We start from the raw sequence: 18799 nt of genomic DNA, 5'->3' as shown, positions 1-18799 counted from the left end.
GGGGGGTCGTCCCCGACGCGGCTCTGGCGGTGCAGATGTGATTTGGTTTCACCGTTCTGGCGCTCGCGCTGCAGCCCAGGGACTCGCCAGCGCGTACGCAGGGGCAGGGGCCGACGCAAGGAAACCCGCAGCTGCTGAGCCGGCCGGGCTCAGCCACCGCTCACGCCGCCAACCGGCCGTTCATGGCCTGAGCGGGAGCGGGGGGGGTGATTTCGGCAGCGTTTTGCATCCCGGAGAGGCGAGACGCTGCGCCGGACGCCATAACCCATGCGCGACGGCTGGGCGGCGTTAGCGTTTGGCCTCAAATCCGTCCGCGCAAACCGCCCCGGCGGGAGGAAGCAGGCCGGAGGCAGCGCGTTGCCCTCCTGCTGCCTCCTGGATGAACAGAGGCCTCAGACCCGCGACGACCCTCTCCGTGCAGCGGCCCCGCAACACGGCGTGCGTCTCGGGCCACTCACGGTGCCGGTGCCATACCGCCGCGCCGCTGCCGCCGCCGTGCAGCGCCGCGTGCCAGCAGGCGACCGACCGCGCCTGCTTGGGAGCTGGGAAGGGAAAATCAGCATGTTGCTGCTGCTTTTCCTGGCGGTTTGAGCTGCTCAGAGCGGTGCTCTGGGAGGGACTGAGGGGACCCGGCCAACTCTCCCCTCGGTGTCTTTAAATTGCAGAGGGTGGAAAAGAAAAGGAGGGGGGGGAGAAGGAATTTGGCAGCCAAACTGCTTCTCATGCAGGTGAGGATAAACTTACATAGTCGTAGAGGTTTTCCAGGGTCTCGTGAGGACTCTACCGGTGGAGCGGCTAAAATCTTTTGTTAAACGAATATATTAAACAGCTGTCTCAGACTCAAGGTAACAGCTCCGTAGGGTACAAAGGCAGATTGATGTAGCTGAACCGAACTGGCACACTAGTTAAGATTAACGTCTTTTCTTGAGTGATATTTTGAGGGGGGGGGATGGTGGAGGGGGGGCGAGTTGTTTGAAGGAACTTCTGCCACCCGTCATGACGGTTACGCGTTCCCGGGCGCGCCCCGAGGCGCCGCGCGAGGCAGCCGGTCGTGGCGCGCAGCCAGCCGCAGGCCCGCCATGTCGGCACTCGCCCTTCTCGGCCCTCCGGACGCGCAGCCGGCGGCGACGAGCTCTGCCCCCCGTCCCGCTTCAAAGCGTTCTCCAAAACACCTTCCCCTCACCCCGTTAAGGACCAAAACAAACCCCAAAATCTCCACACCTAAAGCCACGAGACCCATTCTGAACCAGAGAAAACAGCCGCCGCGTCCCGCACCGCGGGCGCTCTGCCGCGAGCTCGCACAGGATCGCTCTCCCTGCTACGAAGCCGCTGCCTCGGCTCGTCGCCTGGGAGGCCTGCGCGGCGTTAGCTGGCCTCCGGCAGCGCCGGCGCCGGCCCGGGAGGAGCTGCCGGCCGGCTTTGGGGGCTTAGATGACAAAATCCTGGGGCAAGAGCGCGCTCTGCCTCGCTGTCTACGGCGGCCAGCTTCCTGTCAGCTCTTCTAATGATACTAAAGGCTCGTTTTAAGCTGCTGTTTACGTTGCTGAGGGCTGCAGCAGTAAATCTGTCTCGTGTTGCAGTCAGGGCGAAAAAAGAAAAAAAAGATCCTCTTCCTCGTGGCCGACTGTGGATAGACCTGAGCGCAGATAACTGGGGAGAAGGCTGCAGTAGGCTGCTTAGGTTTGGAGGCGCTAATGGAGCTGCAGTCGGGTGAGTCAGAGCGAATGGAGCTGACGGCGTTCAGCTAAAAAATAAATAAATAAGGAGGTCTGTGGCTCGGGAAGCCTCTGTGGAGGGTGTCATCCTCTGTTTCCTCTGGCTGCTCGTGCCTTGCCTCGCTCCTCAGCGTCAGGCTCTGTCCCCTCTGTTTTTGGGAGGCTTTCGGCTCCCCGGGTAGAGGCGGGTGGATCTAGGTGGCCGTCAGGCTGCTGGCTTAGCGCAGCCCGGCTGATGTGCTCGTCATCTTAGAAGATTATCCGAAGCAAAGCCGGGCGGCCGCCCGCCTCCTCGCTACCCTGAGCCCCCTGCCACCCTCCTCCCGGCACCGCTCGCAGCTGCAGGCGCAGGCACGGGAAAGCGAGAGCATCTGAAAAACAAACAAAAATCCTATTGCAATTCATAAACCTTGTACAGGCAAATTCCCTTTAATTGTTTGTTGCTTTTGTTGGGTTTTTTGAGGTTTTTTGGGGGGCTTTTTTGAGTTTCATATAAACACCTTTTTTCAGTTTAGCAGCCAATGAAATAGCGCTGTAAGGCAAAAATGCTCCCAAAGCCTTTTCCTCTAGAAAGGTAGGTCAAGTAGAAATATCTTTCTTCTCTTATTGCAAACAAATACAAGAATTCCTTCTCAGACTTTGGTGTGATGGGTCTTCGTGTCAAATAAGCTCACATTGCTGGTCTGTTTGTCAACAGCTCGATCTGGGCTTCACAGTTATGCTGGCAAAGAGTCCTTGGTCCGGAGCACGGCGGGGAGGAAGGAGGGGGAAATAAAATCCCTCGCTGGGATGACAAAGCTTCACTGGCAACATCCCAATCTAATTTCCTCCTAATAGCAAAAAAAAGATTTTACCTACCTAAGTTAGTTTGAGGAACTGGCTGAACCCATGAGGCAGAAGCACTGCTGGCTTCTGCGTTACCTGGCGATATTTGTTCTCTAGCGGAATTAATTTGGCGTGTGCCCGTGCTAGACCTGAAGTATCAGGTTTCGTGTTTGATCTCTTTGTACTTTTTGCTGTCTCGGCCTCTGTTGCAACGCCGGACCGCATCCTCGGCGCCGGGCTTGGCTGGAGGGGTACCAGGAGCGGGTGGCGGGATGCTGGCACTTCTCCTGCTCTGCCATCTTGTGCACAACAGTCTCGGCTTTCATTTTAGAAACGCTCACTGCCTGGCTGTCACGGCTGGAGGAAGATTTGGGAAACACAAGGTGATGCAGCAATGTCCGTGAGAGCCTGTAAGTGCAGCATTCATTTTGAGATACGAATAATTGCTCAGCAGCCACCGATACTTTCAGTGCCCGTATTAGCTGCTGTGCTCATCAAAGCATCTTATTGCAGATTTGCCAAGTGTTTTCAAAGAGGCAACTTCTTTTGTGCTATAAATAAATGCATTGAGGAGAGTAGCCATGACCTATCACTGACGCCTATCATTTTGGATAGTGTGAAGTTTTGAGTTTGTTTTTTTTTTTAATCCTGATATTTGGAACAATGCATATTTACTAACGCTGTAATCCTGTATCACGTGAGGTGAATTATTTTTAAATGCTTCTTTGTTCTCTAGTGCTTTTACTATCCAAATTCTTGTCCTGTACAGGCGTTTGCCAGCCTTATTACGAGTACCACGTTCAAAGTAAAAATAAAGGATGTCTTTATTTACTTTTTAACAGAGGAAAAGCCTAGTGAAAGAAAACTGCAGAGGAATCTAGACAACTGGAACAAAGGAAAAATTGATAAAGGAGCGTGAAATAGGCTTATTTGGAGGTCTGCTCTGGAAAGACGTGGGTTGCATAGTCCATCAATGCACAGACTTATTTAGTCCATCATCGCTAACGTTCTCTGATACAAAGAGTACTTTGCTCCTGGGGTATAGCAGAGGTACACTGTTTGCAGAGCTGAAATTTAAACATAAGTTTGGGGAAGGGAAGAGTTTATATCTACATATAAAAGAATCAGTGTACGTCAGGGAACTGTGAACTCCCATGCTCTGAGGCTCTACTAGATTTGGACATGGCTTCCAGACATTGAAGTTTAATTTCTGCACAAAATGTAAAACACAATATAGTTCTGCAGTGTTGTTTTTTTTCCTAAGAGGTTGGGGCTTCCTCCCCCACTTCCTCTCTATTCAAAGGTTGTGCAGTGATTCCTGAAACTAAACCACTTAGAGAAAGAGATGGCAAAACACCAAGTAAAGGCCGGCAAACTGAGGCAAGTATCCTGGGCTGCACAAAGATAAGGTAATACAAGGAGAAAAGAGTTAGGCTCTGATCCAACCGCCCTGCCCCACACACGCAGGAAGTTTTTCAGGAGAAGAGGTGACTGCTTGGAAAAGCAGGTCCATGATGATCAGTGAAAGATTGGCTGCTTTCTACTTGCTATCATTGCCTTCAGGCATAAATCCCCTTCACAAATTTTTAAGGACTCCAATAGTTTCAGTTGGCATTTGCTAGGGTTTTAGGACTCTTAGATGTTAGATGTTTAGATGTAAGCTGTCATGAATCTTTAGATTTACCCACAGAAACTTCAAATATGAGTTGTTTGAAATCCCGTACGCTATGTTTAGCTGGAGGTTAAATTTATAACTCATTGCATGTATTGCAGCAAAACCTTCTGATAAAGACAGCCTAAAACTTCTTAGTTCTAAAGAGAATAATACATGTTTCTGGGGATGAAAGAGAATATTTTCCAAAACTAATGAGTAAGTGAAAAAATTGTATGCATTTGTTTCAATTTGTTTTCAGAAGGAGAGTATGAACTTGAAATGTAATTTGTCTTTTTTAATGATGATAAAAATAACTCTGAAGTCTACTCCTCTTTTTCAATGTTTGTAGTTTTACAGTCCAGCTTCCTTGTTTAAGAGAAGTGTTTTGCTTGCCTTGTAGCTGTGTGAAAATCTTGTCCAATCTGTAGTTGAAGCCCAGCTGGTTAAGTAGTAGAGGGAAAAGTGAAACGATACAAAATACTTTAACGCAAGGAACTTAGGTGAAAGTATTTTCCTCCAGAAATTGCTCCTTGACTTTTAAACCTAGAAAGAACATCTGGATTAGCTAGTCTGATGTTAAATGTAACAATCTATTCAGGAATCTGCTGCTAAAATTCCATGGAGGCTATGCAGAAAGTCGAGTGTCTTTTTCAGAAAGAAGCTGCTTAGATTTCCAAGCTTTTAAGTGATGGAGAAAATGGTAATGTGCATGTTGCAGTTGTTAATTACTCTAGCTACTAAAAACATACAAGCTACTTCTAGTCTGAGCGTTGATTTACAACAGCCAGTGGCTGGAAGTGGATGTCTCTGTTGGAGTTAGAAGCCTTAAGGAACTAATTTTTCAGTTAGTCATCTTGTAACCACAATGGGTAAACATTATTCTGAATAAAGCATGACTTAAGTTAACTCTCATTATGTATCTTTTTTTTTCCTAAACAGTAACCAGTTCCATAGCTCATGTGGCTGGGTCAGGTGGTGGAGAAGGATATGGAGAAGTGGGAAGAATCCTCTCCCAAACAAACAGCAAATTTCTACTCCTCAGAGGACCCACATGGGAGCAAATGAGCCATGGCAACTATGGACTTGCCAGCAGGAATCAGATGCAGCATATGACTCTCATTATAACTCATGACACGATGCTGCGCATCAAAAACATATCAGCCCCGCAACCAGGAGCAGCCAATACCTGTGGGTTAAGGGTCGAGGCACAGCCCCTGAACAAAGTCCTGGCAACGATTTTGGGATTTTGAGAACCGGCATATTTACTTAGAAAATAGTTGTGGCAGTTTAGGAAGTTGTGGTCCCCACTTATGATAGTCCTGCATCAGAGGTTATGCCTTTCTCTGCAGATGATCAGGAGAAAGGAATCACACACACGCTGCAGGGCAAAATCTTCCGGGTTAATTTAAGGTGGTGATGAAAGTGAGTTTCATGCTAGGCACTGCTGAATGCTTGTATTTTCTTTCCCGCTATTTAAATCGAGCAGTTAGGATGTCCAGCAGAAAACTGGTAAGGAACCACTGATAGTGCCACAATGTCTTAAACTGCCCCAGCTATGCCGGGTTTGTGGGTAGGCATTTGTTTTGCACAAAGTCTATTGCCTTAACGGTGATGGTATGGAAACTGACATTCAACATTACCATAAACAGCGGACACTTGTAACTTTTCCTGCAGAGATACTTTTGCAGCAGATAGTTTCTGAGGGTTAGGTTAGATTCTGAGTTTTATTCCCCATTTTTATTTGTCCCTCTTTATTGTAAGTAGGAGGATGCTAAATGCTTTCAGTTGAGCCTTTTTCAATTCCTTTTAAAAATGAAGTTTACTTGAAATCGTAATGTTTTGTGGTTCCTCTTGACCAACTGTAAACAAATCGTTAACGTTCCCAAAATAGAGTTAATGGTTTTATATACGTTGTAACAGTGCAAATAAAATGAATAAACACAATCAAAGCTAAAACAGGAATCTAAACAAAATTTTGACATTTATCAAAACAATAGTTTAATATTGGGTGGGTTTTTTGCTATTTTTAATAGCATACAGCTTTCTGATTCAGAACAAAATTTCAAATACAGCATTTCCCTTTGAAAGGAAACTTGATTTTCCATCCAAAGTTACCCCATCAAACCTAAATTCCCAGGCAAATAAAAGTGATGTCAGCTAAAACATTTGCCTGGTTATGAATGACCTATAAAAATAGATGCTATCAGTCATGCTTCGCACCTTTGGGGAAAAGTGCTAGCATAACTTGCAGCAATGGAAAAATTATTTTTGTGTTTAGAGTTTATTCTAACCAAAGCCAGGCTTCACACTTGAAGGGAAATTGTTGTTGCCAGTGTTGGTTCTCGAGAGAACTGTGTTTGGGAGCGATTTTTTTTATATTACACTTGGCTGATTTTTGCAGTAGTCAATAGAGGGAATGAACGTTATGGGGCAACAGCACTTGGGCTACTCAAGGCTCCTGCTACACGGAGCAGCTTGGGCTCAGACTCGAGCAGTAAGATACAGCAGCGCAGGCTGGCAAGCAGCTGTTTATCCATAAAGCTGGAGACATTTTGGGAGACGGAGGGGGCCGCCCGGCCGAGCTGCCCTCCGGGAGGCGGTCGCTGCTACGTCGCAGGGCTGAACCCCCGGGGGCTGAACCCGCTCCCCCGCCGGGCACGGCTGCGCCTCAGCTGGCCGAGCAGCGCCGCCGTCAGTGGCACAAACCCGCCGCCGCCTGGGGCCGGGCCCGAGGCAACGAGGCAGGGAAATGGCCTCCGCCGAGGCCCAGCGGCGCCAGGCCCCTTCCTCCCTCCGCGGGGGAGGCAGCGGCCGGGCCCCTCCGCCGGAGAGGCGGGGGGTCGGGGGAGGCGGCGGGCGGCCCCGCTGCGTGGCCGAGGGCGGCGGCGGCGGCGGCGGCTCCCCGCTTCCCCGCGCACGGCCATCTTCCGCCCAGGCCCCCTTCGCCCGCGCCCGCCCGAGAGACCTGCGCCGCTCTCGCCGCGCTCCCCTGCCTGGCGCACGGCTCGGGCCGCCTCCGCCTCCCCTTCCCGCGCAGGGCACGACGGGAGCTGTAGTCCGCCGCCCTCCCCGCCGCCCCGCCGCAGCGCGGCGCGGCCGCCGCTGCCGGACTACGGCTCCCGGCAGGCACCGCGAGGAGGGGAGGGCGCGTGCGCAGTTGGGGCTCCTCGAACAAAAAAACCTCCCCCCCGCTTCCCTCCCCCGTGAGCGGTGCTGGGTTCAGGTTGAGAGACTGCGAGGGGGAAAAGGGGGCCGCCGTGCGTCGGCCGGGCCCATCCCAGCGCCTCGCCTCGCCCGGCGCCCGATGAGCCGCTGAGAGGCCGCGGGGCGCGAGGGGAAAGCGGCTTCTGCGAGCGGCTCCGCCGCGCTCGGCCTCCCTCTCAGCCCGGCGGCGGCGGCGCCTTCGGGCCAGCAGGACGCGGGCTGTCCGCTCCCGGCAGCGGGTGAGTGGGAGAGCAGGCGGGGCGGGGGGCTGTTGTGCCGCGTCCCCTCCAGGCGCGGCTCCCGGGAGCGCGGAGAGGGGCCCGGGCGGGGCGGGGTGGGGTGGGGGCATACATCTGCCCCGGGCTCTCCCTCCTCCTCCTCCTCCGCCCCTCGCGGTCCGGGGCGGGTGTTGCTGTCTCTCCGGCCCTTCCCTGCCACTTCGGGTGAGGTGCTGCGGGGGGGGGGGGGGCGGTGGCAGCACCCCCTTCCCTCAGTCCTGCTGCCGGGGGCGGAGCCCCTCGGGCTCCCCCGGGTCGCGCCTCGCCCCGCCCCCGGCGGGCCCCGACCCCCCCCCCGCGCCCCCAGCCGTTGGGAGGACGGGGCGCTACCACGGTGCTGCCGCCTCCCATTGGCTGGAGGGGGGGCGCGCACGTGCGGTGTCCTGGCGCGCGGCGGCGGCGATTGGGTGCGGGTGGGATGGGGCGGGGCGGAGTATGCGAATGGGGCGGGGGGGGCAGGACCCCCCCCCCCGGGAGCGCTGGGGGCGGGGGTCGCTGGGGCAGCAGGCCTCGCTGGGGAGCAGCCCGGCCTCCCTGAGCGGGGCTCAGGCTTCTCCTCTCTTGCCTGGAGCTGGGCTGGTCTGAGTTGTTCCTTTGGACAAGCTCTGAAAAGTATCGAAGGGTCAGATGCTTTCACTGTTAATGCCAGTCGCAGCTGGGATTGGAAGCGCGGAGTGTGCTGACCTGTTTGTTGTAATAGCTCTTTATCCTCTAGCTTCTGACTGTAGCCTTTCAAATGACGTTGCTTAGGGGAGGAAAAAAAGTGTATTTGTGCATGTGAGTCCATGGATGAAAGTTGAGCCCCCTCCCCTGGGAAAGCACACGCTATTTAGGCTATGTGGAGAGAAGTAGTACCATCATATAAGGTAGGAAGTGCAGATAGTATCTAGAGGGTTCCTCCCCACCCCCCTTAAACTCTTGAGCTGTTTAGCTTTTTGCCTTCTCTATGCAAGGCAGCTTAACTGTGAATTCAGTCTAGCGCTTAAGTTTCACCTTACAGATGGCAAATCTACATTCAAGTAAATTGTCAAGGGGAGCAGCTCCCCAGGGAAAAAATATTAGGACAGGAGAGCTCTGCTAGGAGACCTGAGAGTTCACTTCTGGCAGCTGAAGTGTTTGAGGCAAAGTCTCTCTGTGTGCAGCAGAGTAGCCCGCAGCAAGGATTTCCATAGCTGGCCGTGAAGAACTGGTACTGAAGTCTCTCAACCTGATGTCTGAGGGGGATCAATATATAGGTCACACCTGTCTGAGCTGAACTAAAAGTTTTTGTGCAAAGGTGTGTGGTTCACATGTTTGCTAAAAACTGATTGAATTTTTTGTTTGCATGGTGTTAAAACACATCTGGCTGCTTAGTGTTGATTTGCTCTTTGTGAGAACCCTGGAGGAATTAAAGGTATTTTCAGTTTTCCCTTGAACTGTTGGAGCCTTTTTTTCCCTGTGAACATTACAATATGACGTAGAAGTTTGAAGGACTGTCTTGTGCTGGTGAGGACAAAAATTTCTCATGCTGCAAAAGGTGCCAGAAACCATTTTGTTATGATGAGATAAAGAGTGGTAGAGTTTAGACTAATTTGTTTCTCAAATATTATATGTTAGTGTTGATGGACACAAAGAACTAAACTAATAATTATTAACACGATCATCATGTTGACTAAGTAAATATAATTACAGTGGTAAAGGCAGAAATTACCAGGTGGTTGGGACTACTGTGATTAATATTTCATTTTGTTTACATGGTTTAACTATAATTCATGAATACGTGGAAGCTGCCATAGGACACTCTGCATACTTAAAAAATAAGTGGATTTGTTCTCTGAGTCTGTCTGGCTCTAATATAGGAAAGAAGTTCTATCTTAATGGCTAATGTCTTCTTAATTACTCCAAATTAGGTGATGCATCCACTTTTACATAATTGCCTAGTGAGGTATATACTTACATATTGAATTTTAATTGTATCTAAAATTTTGTAATTTTGAAGTTTGTACATATCAGAACATCTAGAAATAGTGAAAATCAGGTGTAAGTGTCTCTTTGCAAACATGATTATGCAGGCTTATGAATGAGAGAAATCAGAGGTGCTTTTAAAGCAACTGTTGTCTGAGTTGCATTTTACTTTTGTAATGCTTCTTAAGGGTAGCAAAGATAGGAATCATCTAACCTGGCTGAAAGTCATTGCACGTTAGTAAGTGTCATAAGAATACCTAGCAGAATGGGAACTAATTCTTATTTTTTTTCTTTTTAAATGAGTCTTGGAGCTATATCATGAACCATATCACTCCCCCTTCCCCCCTCCTCCAAGCAATATGCTGCTGTTCTAGTGTAGTTTTATGCAATTTTTGCGTTACTGGGTGTGCTGAGCACCAGGTGTCTCCTTTAGGATCTTTGGACGTTAGGGGCCCTTGTTCCTTCCCTGTTGCCTTTGGTTACTAACCTTCTGCTTGGCTGCCCTAGGAGAAAAAAATGAAAGTTTCAATCTCTGAACACAACAGCAGGGATTTAGGGCAGTGTATTGGTTTACAGGAAGATCATATTTCTGTGACCGTCATGATTCTATGAATTGTTTCATTAATTTCATCAGGACGCGGTATTGAAAGTAACACGGCTGGCTTGATTTGTTTGGGTAAGCCACCTTAATGTGGAACATGCAGTACTGCGTCTTGTTGATTTTTTTGCTGCTGCGAGTTAAATCCCTGCAGTGGGAGTTGGATTGAAATGGCGACAGCAAATGTCCCAGCTGCTGTGTTTAATGGGTCACTGTTGCTGAGCTCGTAATGGTGTCATATATGAACGGTAAGAGTGTGCTTACCAAGAAACCTGCTACACGGATGAAATTAGTGAGTACTGGTGCCTTATGTCTGTATTCCTGGTATCGCGGTAGAGAAAGCAACACAGTTTAAGATTAGAGAGAGAAACTCAGTTTTTTAGCAAAGGAGCAAGAAAGTTGACTTTAACTGTGATCTGTAGACTCTTCCTGAATCAGCCACTCTGCCGTTCCTGATAACGGAGGCTGGAAAAAAAGCTAACATAGATGCTTCAGGGAGTATGTGTGGAGGGGAGCAGTGCAGAGCCTTCCCAGCATGCTAACCCTTCTTCAGGGCTACTCTGCTTTCCTTGAGAGTGGGATTTGGAGGGAGGGGTTAGTAGCCTGGAGGCAGTACTGGCTAGGAGCTGGCCCTGTGCCTTTAGATGATGCTGATTTCCGCTGATTGACCCAGGTTCTTGAAGTGCGTGTTGCGGAGACTCCTGGGTACTGCCAAGTGAGCCAGCTTATGTCTGGGATGGTTGACACTAAACCAAAGGTGATAAACCGTGATGGACCTGAGCTGACTACGTGCTGCCTGGCATCTCCATATTGTCTCTCTGTCCTGTTCCTGATTCTCCCTCTTGTTTTTGGTGTAGGTGGTAGGTAGAGTTAAACCTTGCCAGACTTGCTTCTGCTTCTTCATTTTGGCTGTGAGCTGCCTCTGGAACATCTGTAGCTGCTTTTGTTTGGTGAGGTCCCGTGGGATTTATGTTTCAGAGCAGGCTGGCTTGCAACGGAGCCAACTTGGATGTTGTTCATTCAAATTGATTCATAATCCAGATGCACTGAATGCAGATACTGGAGAACTGGCAGTGTTGTTGTGAAGAAAATCCCAGATCCTTTGTTTTTATTTCTCTTGGGTTATGGCTAGTGAGAATATTTTCTTTCAAAAAAGTTGCATGTCTGGGGGTGATGTCGTCACACAGTCAAAGCGCCCTTGTCATCAAGTTTGCTGTATTTGTGCTATGCATGAGCTCTGCAGTGCTAGGAATGAACTGAAAACTGCTGCTTGTGTGTGTAACTTTGAAATGATACATGAAATGTCATGACAAGCAAGAAGAGATCACTTTATCTAGGCTGCCTAGGCAGCTATGAAGAAACTTTGGGGGGGGGGGGTGAAGGCGAGAACCATCTAACCCTGTTCTCCCTGCAGCTGGGGTGAATGTGCTAGGGGAGTCCAGTAAAAACAATGCTAGTAGGTTCACACCCCAACAAAGTTTCCATGCTAGGTTAGCTACAAAATGTCTGATTTAACTGTTACTGAAACTTAGTATCACTGATCTAAGTTGGCATTAAAAAAAAAAAAATTTGGAGCCAAGATCTATTAATACGATTCATTTGCCCTCAACAGTTAGCTTGTGAGTATTAATCTGCGCGGTTATGGGAAAGAACCAATTTCAGCCCTTCAGAGGGACAATATTTGGGCAGAGTAAAAACACAAAAAGTATATTTAGACCCAGAAAGCAAGGAAGTTGAGGAATGAAATCTGTACCAGCCAAGACCCAGTCTGGCTTCCAGTTACATTTTTAATAGTATATTTTGTTATGTTGCTTCTTGTTGCAGTCTTATAATGAAGTGCATACTTCCCCTTCCTTCCCCCCCCCCCCCCCCCCCCACTGGTAGCAAAACTGGTCCATGGTGGTCTGGCAGAGGCTTCATTTGTCTCCCAAGGAGCTGCAAATCTTTCAGTGGCCTGTAAGGATGAGCTCAGGCAGACTCACATCTGGATATATCTTGGAGTTCTCAGGAATTACATCCTCTCCATGAGTGTGGCAAGGTTTGTTTTAGTGTTTGTAATGCTAGGTGATGGGTTAGTAGAGGGAAATCTGCTTTGTGATAAGCAGACAGTGGGGAGAGAGTTTATCATTTTGGGAATAATCATTTGCATTATATCTGGTGAAGGGGAAAAATATTTTGCTATTGCTTATTATAACTTTTCTAAGAGGTGCATATTCCTTCACTTTTTTTCCTCCTAATTTTTCCATCCATATATTCTGTATGCTTAAATAACAAGTTTTCTTCATAAAGCTGATATCTATCTTTTGCTTCCCTGTGTGTCTGTGAGCAACTGTTAGAGAGGGTATCTGTTACTGGTGGGTTTATCAAGATTGGTGTGTAAGCTCTTATATGAGCATAAGGAAGATAGAAAGTAACTGTGTCTTGTGGTTTAGATTTTGCTTGCCTCAAATATTTTTTTCTTTGCTCCCAAAAGTGGAAGCAAGCAAGCAGCATGTGGAATGAGATGCATCTTAGTTTGATCTAGCTTCCTGAAAGCTACTGTTTTTTGTCATTGTTTTGCCCCCTGTAAAAGGGAAGAACACAGACTTATTAACTCCATGGCATGATGACCACCTTATCAGGCGGGAATGGTGAAGTGCTACATCCTTGGTAGTCTATCAGTGTTTTTTGTAATGGTTTATTCCTTGTTACAAGCCTTTATTTGGGCAAAAGCTGACTTGGCACAGTTATACCGAAGGATTTATGGATATTTATAACTAATATTAACTGATCTGGATGTTCTTTTTTGGCAATATGTGATTAATACTAATAGACGCATCATAGGCGGCAGCCAGCTTATAATTGTTCAAAGAATGGATTTAAATTGCTCTTTTTGTGTAGTACTTCAGTAATGGGTAAAGTATTATACCTTTTCAGAGCTTTGCACTGGGGGGGTTGCAATGAGCAATTGTGTTGTCACACATGTTTTAAGGGCCTAATCTTGGAAACACAGCCAGCTTCATTAGATCTACTGAACTGTATCCTTCTCTTTCTAAAAATAAAGTGTCCCAATTGTATAGATAGCGATAATGGAGAAAACTTCAGTTTGAAAGGGAGAAACTGGTGAAATGTGAAAAATCTTTCACATGTGACTTGCACTGTGGCAGCATAAGAATATTTATTTCTACTCACTTAACAGCAACGGGATGTCTCTAGATTCAATATTCATCTGTCACTGTGCGATCTGGTTGCTCAAGAACGAGTATCCTAAATATACAGCCCGCTAGACTTTGTAGTTCGGAAAGAACCCTTCCGTTTGTATTAGAGGAATAATCCTATAATAGTCCTAAATCAACTTCTGATCCAAATGAAAGTCCCAGATGCTGAGGTTGTGGCCTCGTGGTCAACAGCAGGGCTGCCTAGGATGTGCCATTCTCTGTTGTGCCAGGCCAGCTGTGTGTGCGGCTGTGCAGTGAATGAGATTGGGGCCTGGCCTTGCAGAGCCCTTCTCCTCCTCTGTTCCCTGGATAAGCTCCCTGACTTGATTAACTGTGCGTCTGCAGAGCAGAAACAACCTTCCAGGAATGGGAACAAGGTCTCTTTGAAATGAGGCGGTTGCATGTTTTGCAGCTATCGCTAGCTCAGGAGGTATAAAGTGATCAGAAGGACTGTGTTAAATAGTGAGTAGAGGCTCAGGAGGAAAGGGGGAGAGTGGGAAGAGATATCTAGTTATGCTCCGATTTCACCTTTTATATAAGATTGTTAATGTGCTACTTTAATAGTACAGCTTTTTGACTTTAAAAGCCACTGTCAACATCCTAACCATTAAAGGAGATTGGTAAGCTCAAAGATGAGCTTGGGAACACTATTAGACACCAAAAGACATGACTCAATGAGGGTTTTTTATTTGTTTGTTTTAATGTCACCTCATAATTTCTGTTTCACTTCTGATATTCTGCAGGCAATAAATTACCTGCTCTTCTCCCTCTGGTGGATAATCCCTTTATCCTCTACCTCCCCGTCCCTGACTGACTTGTCCACAGCTGCCAACTAACCTTGTTGCAGGTCATTGAAATGATCGACTTTGTTCAATAGCTGTTCTTCACTTTATATTCAGTCTTGGAGGTTAGCTTCTTTTTCAGACCTGAAGAAGGATTTGTGTTTCTACCCTGCTACTTGGTGCAATAGGGGATATTATTTAAACCTTTATTGCCTACATATTTAGATGGCTGCTGGTTGTGTCACTGGCGTTTTACCCATAAGGCACTTTTAAAGCTCTTTAAACCTTGCCAACCTGTGTCTAACGAGTTGGAAGGCTTCTGGATGTCTGTTGTCAGCTTGCAGGGTCAATGTTAAAGAAAAAAATGCTGCAAGGCTGAATCCATTTGAAATGGAATTCTTTCACTCCTTTTGAGTGCTAGTATTTTTTTCTTAACATGTAATCTGAAGTGCTCTAAGTCCTTTCAAACAACAAAATACCTTTTTTTTCTCCAAAGTATGCACGTATTATCACATGCAATGGTTATTTGTGCTGCCCTGACTTGTCTGCACATTTCACAGGATACACCTTCAAAATCTTGAGCTGTGCTGTGTCCCCAAATTCTACGGGAGCAGCAAGATGTTTGAGACCTGTTGTGAAATGTCTTATTTATCTGAGCTGTCTTGAGTTTTGAGGAGGATTTTCTCAAGACTTGCATATGGAGTTGTAACGGCTAAATCTCTACCAGTTCTTTCATCCTCTAGGCATGTTAAGATACTGCATTAAATACATGTAAACATAACAAGTTGCAACACTCCAGAAGAAAAATGTGTTCTTAGCAGCTGTTCAGACTTCATTCTCATTATATTCATTCTTTTCTGTAGATAATTCTGCCAGCAAAAGCATAAACAGGTCCTGATTATTACTTGTGTCTAAATAAGCTGAAAGTCTCCTGAATGACATAAAGAAAATAGGTTTAAATCTTTTTTTTTGTGTCACTTCCGAAACTCAGTTTTTAATTTTAGCCTCTTAATTGGGACTACTTAGCTTTGAAACTAATCCCACAACTGAATAATGTGCAGATAAAAATGTCACGCTTTGGTTGTTGCTGAAACTGTAGTCTCTGGTGCCATATTTTTTTTTTGCCACACTGTGATAAATGTATGCTGTAAATTACAGGGAAGGTTGTTCTAATACCTAAACAAAAGTTATGACTTGTTATTCCTCTTGTAATACTATACCATTGGCACCCTCCCCACCCCGTGCTTATCTAGACTGCTGGAGTTGCAAGCATACTTAGAAAGAAGAATCAATGTAAATTCACCTAATCAATTAATATGCATCTTTCTAAGCACAAAGGGTTTGTAGTCTCATCATGGTACAACATTGTAACTTTTGAACACATACTTCTGGCTTTGAACGAAACAGCAGGAGGTATAAAAGAACAGAAGAGTGAACACTTCTTCTGTTACTTTCTCTGCATATGTTTGCTCATGTTGGGGTATTCTGGATTTTTATAGGGCTCTTTTCCCTGTTTCTCTATTTAAGAGAAGATTTAGTTTTCTTACACTGTTGTGTATATCTGAACAGGTTTTATGTTTCATTTTATAGGGGGAAAATGGCTCAAGCTACTGCACCAGCGATGTCCATCCACGATGAGGACTCCTCTGAAAGCAGAATGGTGGTTACGTTCCTCATGTCGGCACTTGAGTCAATGGTTAGTAGAGCCAGTTAAGCAACTGTGTCACACCCCTGCCTTCGCACATGCAAGATTACACCAGTGTCTTGCCTCCTGCTGGGGAGGGGGAAAAGTGTAATGTTATACCTGTACCTTAGTATGTGCTACTTAATTGCCTGTTGTTGACGCTCTGCTTGTGGAAATCTATGTTAAGAGTGATCTTAACGTCCAAATGAGAAACAAGAAGGCCAATTCTTTTGTCAAATAAACAAACTGGGCATACTTATTGATTGATCGGAGGATAGTTAAAAGGAAAGAATATATTGTGGTGTGATCTTGCACTTTTTGTCATCTGTAAAATAGAAGGGGTAATCGGTCTGGAGGCTTATACCTTGTTCTCAGATGCTATAAAGTTTCCACAAAACTTGTTCAGAAAATGCTTATATTTAAGTTGGCATATCTCCTGTTCTGTGGAAATTTAGTCCCACTGTGCGGTGGGACCTCAAGTTGGTCAGAACTTTGAGGGGGAAATGCCTGCGCTGTTTCCTTAAAGTTGAGATATTGTCAAAGCCTTTGTTCTCTGAAACTGTTGTATTAAATGATAAACAAGAACAAGCTTTTCTTTTTAGCAGTGAAATTTTGAATGGGGTGGTTATAAAATAAGAGAATTAGCTTCAAGCTCTCCTTTGCAAAGGGTACATTCTGTTCCTACAGCCTTTGTGTGTCAGGCTTTTCTCTCAGAGCAGCAACTGTTGGTGCCTTTCTAGGTTGCAGCAAACTCTGATCATCTGAGTTCCCAGGAGAAGTGGACTTTCTGTGGCCACTTCTTGATGATCTCACTGTCTTTCTCAGGATCTTCCTGTGTCCCCTTGCGCTGCCGGCTTCCTGCCTTACTAGCCTGCTGGAAGTTTCTCCCAGCAGAACACACCTTGTTGTTTTTAGGGAAGGTGCGATCTTTCCCTTCCTCTAGAGACTTCACCTGAGCCAGAGGACAGCAGGCAGGGTAAGGCAGACTGCAGGCAGCTTTCCTGCTTGCAACCACACCTTTCTGAACAGAACACAACTTGTGTTAACAGTGTGCTGTGAATGAACAAAACTCATATACGCTCTGTTGAAAGCCAAAATTGGTATAAAGCACTCGATCTGGCTGTGCAAAGAGGAAGTGATAATTTCCAATGGATTGACTTAATAAATCACTTTAATTGAAAACAGGACAATCACTGGGTCTAGACAAGGCCTTAATTTCATTAATGCTTCTGAAATGCTGTAAGATTCTTGATGGAAAGCACTCCAGAGGTATAAATTATCCTGCGCTTAATGGATGGTGTTATGTTACTTGTAGCCCTTTCTGAGGGGTGGATGGTGGCTGCAGAAGTAAATAAAACTGTTTTACTTGATTCTACATACGTTTCCATTAATTATACTCTGAACTATGGTAATAAAAGCTTTTTTTTTTTCTTTTTATAGTGTAAAGAACTTGCCAAGTCCAAGGCAGAAGTTGCCTGTATTGCTGTATATGAAACAGATGTGTTTGTAGTTGGAACTGAGAGAGGAAGAGCCTTTGTCAATTCTAGGAAAGATTTTCAGAAGGATTTTGTTAAATACTGTAAGTTTCAACATTGTGTTTTTGTATTTCACAAGCTACCTCGTGTATATTGCATAATACTAATATCTCTCGGGAGCGCAGTTCAGTGTGTTGTGGCTACATACTATAAGTACGTTAGCTGTGGCAAAACCAGCTATTCAAGAACATAAAAATTGTGATAAGTGGTGGTCTTATTTAGAGTGTTATTTCAACTTTGGCTGTCAACGTTTTCGGTTTTTTCTCTTTAGGAACGTGACAAACTAGTATAGCAGTAAGTGTTAGACTGCCCACCTTAACAAGATTTTCTTTGTTTGCTAGTGCATGTTAATTTGCCTTTGCATCCTCTCCTCCCCTCTCCCTAACCTTTCTTCCCTCTTCTTAAGGTTAGGCAAGGCAGTGGATAGGTAGTGGATGACTTCTCGCAGCTCAGGTGATCTTTATTTTTCAGATCCCTTTGTTTCCTTAAAGCAGATGCATGTTTTGGACATATTATTGCCGTTACTGTTCTTTTACATCGGAGTTTTTCTTCTTCTGTCACTCTAGTTTAGTAGACAGACATAAGCCATTATGGCACGGATACATACAATTTCATCTGTAATATGTTTGTACTGTTTCAACAACTTTTTTTAATGTGCTGCTGCAGTAAAATGGTGAAGTCTTTGTGCATATAAAACATTGCGTACTGACTACAAGACAATCTCTTAAGAGTGAGTTTTCACAGATTTAGTGATTCTTTAGGGCAGTGATTCTTTGTAGATGTCCTCGTTTAGGAAAATGGTGTTGAGGGACACTGCTTCTTCATTAAAGAAATGTATTCTTACCTGCCTAAGGAAAGGGAGAAGATATAGGTCAAGAGCAGGGTATGAGGGAGGACTCAATCTGTGAGGGGAGTAAAAGCAATAGCTGTGAAATGTTGTTGTCTTGACTAGTTGAACACTGTTTGAAAGGCGACTGTATTTAATCTATAGTAGAAATATTTGTTCCTAAAAATGTTTTTCCTGCTAGCTAAAATTCTCCTGAAGAGTTTGTCTGAAGGGTTCACCTATTCATGATGGGGATCTGGATTTTGCCAGTGTCATACCTGCTTGGATGCTGACTTTCTGAATTATGGGGATTTCAGTTTTTCACCTGACTTTGTTTCCTAAAGGGCTTCCCTGAAAGCCTAGAGATACTGTTTTATTGGCAGTGTAGTGGCACTTCCTAGGCCCTAATATACCGAGGCTCTGTACGCTTATGTGGTGAAATTGGGGGCATCTTCTATAGACCGGGAATCTGTAAGATCTGGTAACTTGTGTTTGATCTCCCTGGCTAGATCTGTAATTAAAGAAGAGAGCAGTCTTGGTTCTGGTTCTGTACCATG

General features: G+C 46.1%; 1 protein-coding gene and 1 long non-coding RNA gene across 12 annotated transcripts in view; both read left to right on the top strand.

The window, feature by feature from the left end:
• The first annotated feature begins 1080 nt into the window (after positions 1 to 1080).
• Positions 1081 to 6273, top strand: LOC138061263 (uncharacterized). The gene is made up of 3 exons (XR_011134945.1): positions 1081 to 1710; positions 2872 to 2950; positions 5134 to 6273. It is a non-coding gene; the product is annotated as an uncharacterized lncRNA (long non-coding RNA).
• Positions 6274 to 7273: 1000 nt separating this feature from the next.
• The window catches only part of GTF2I (general transcription factor IIi), a 79316-nt gene continuing 67790 nt past the window's right edge, over positions 7274 to 18799 (top strand). For 4 of the 11 annotated variants that reach the window (XM_068910358.1, XM_068910357.1, XM_068910354.1 and 1 more), the window contains exons 1-3: positions 7354 to 7637; positions 15788 to 15893; positions 17322 to 17460. In XM_068910358.1, coding sequence (XP_068766459.1) covers positions 15795 to 15893; positions 17322 to 17460 — 238 coding nt within the window. In that variant the 5' untranslated portion in view covers positions 7354 to 7637; positions 15788 to 15794. Of the gene's footprint in view, positions 7638 to 15787; positions 15894 to 17321; positions 17461 to 18799 lie in introns of all 11 variants that reach the window. The other 7 variants (XM_068910350.1, XM_068910348.1, XM_068910353.1 and 4 more) reach the window with 5 other exon arrangements.

This window comes from Struthio camelus, chromosome 16, assembly GCF_040807025.1.
Source record: "Struthio camelus isolate bStrCam1 chromosome 16, bStrCam1.hap1, whole genome shotgun sequence".
Lineage (NCBI taxonomy): Eukaryota > Metazoa > Chordata > Aves > Struthioniformes > Struthionidae > Struthio > Struthio camelus.
Note: the sequence above shows the minus strand (reverse complement) of the source record. Positions and strands in the feature narration are given on the sequence as shown.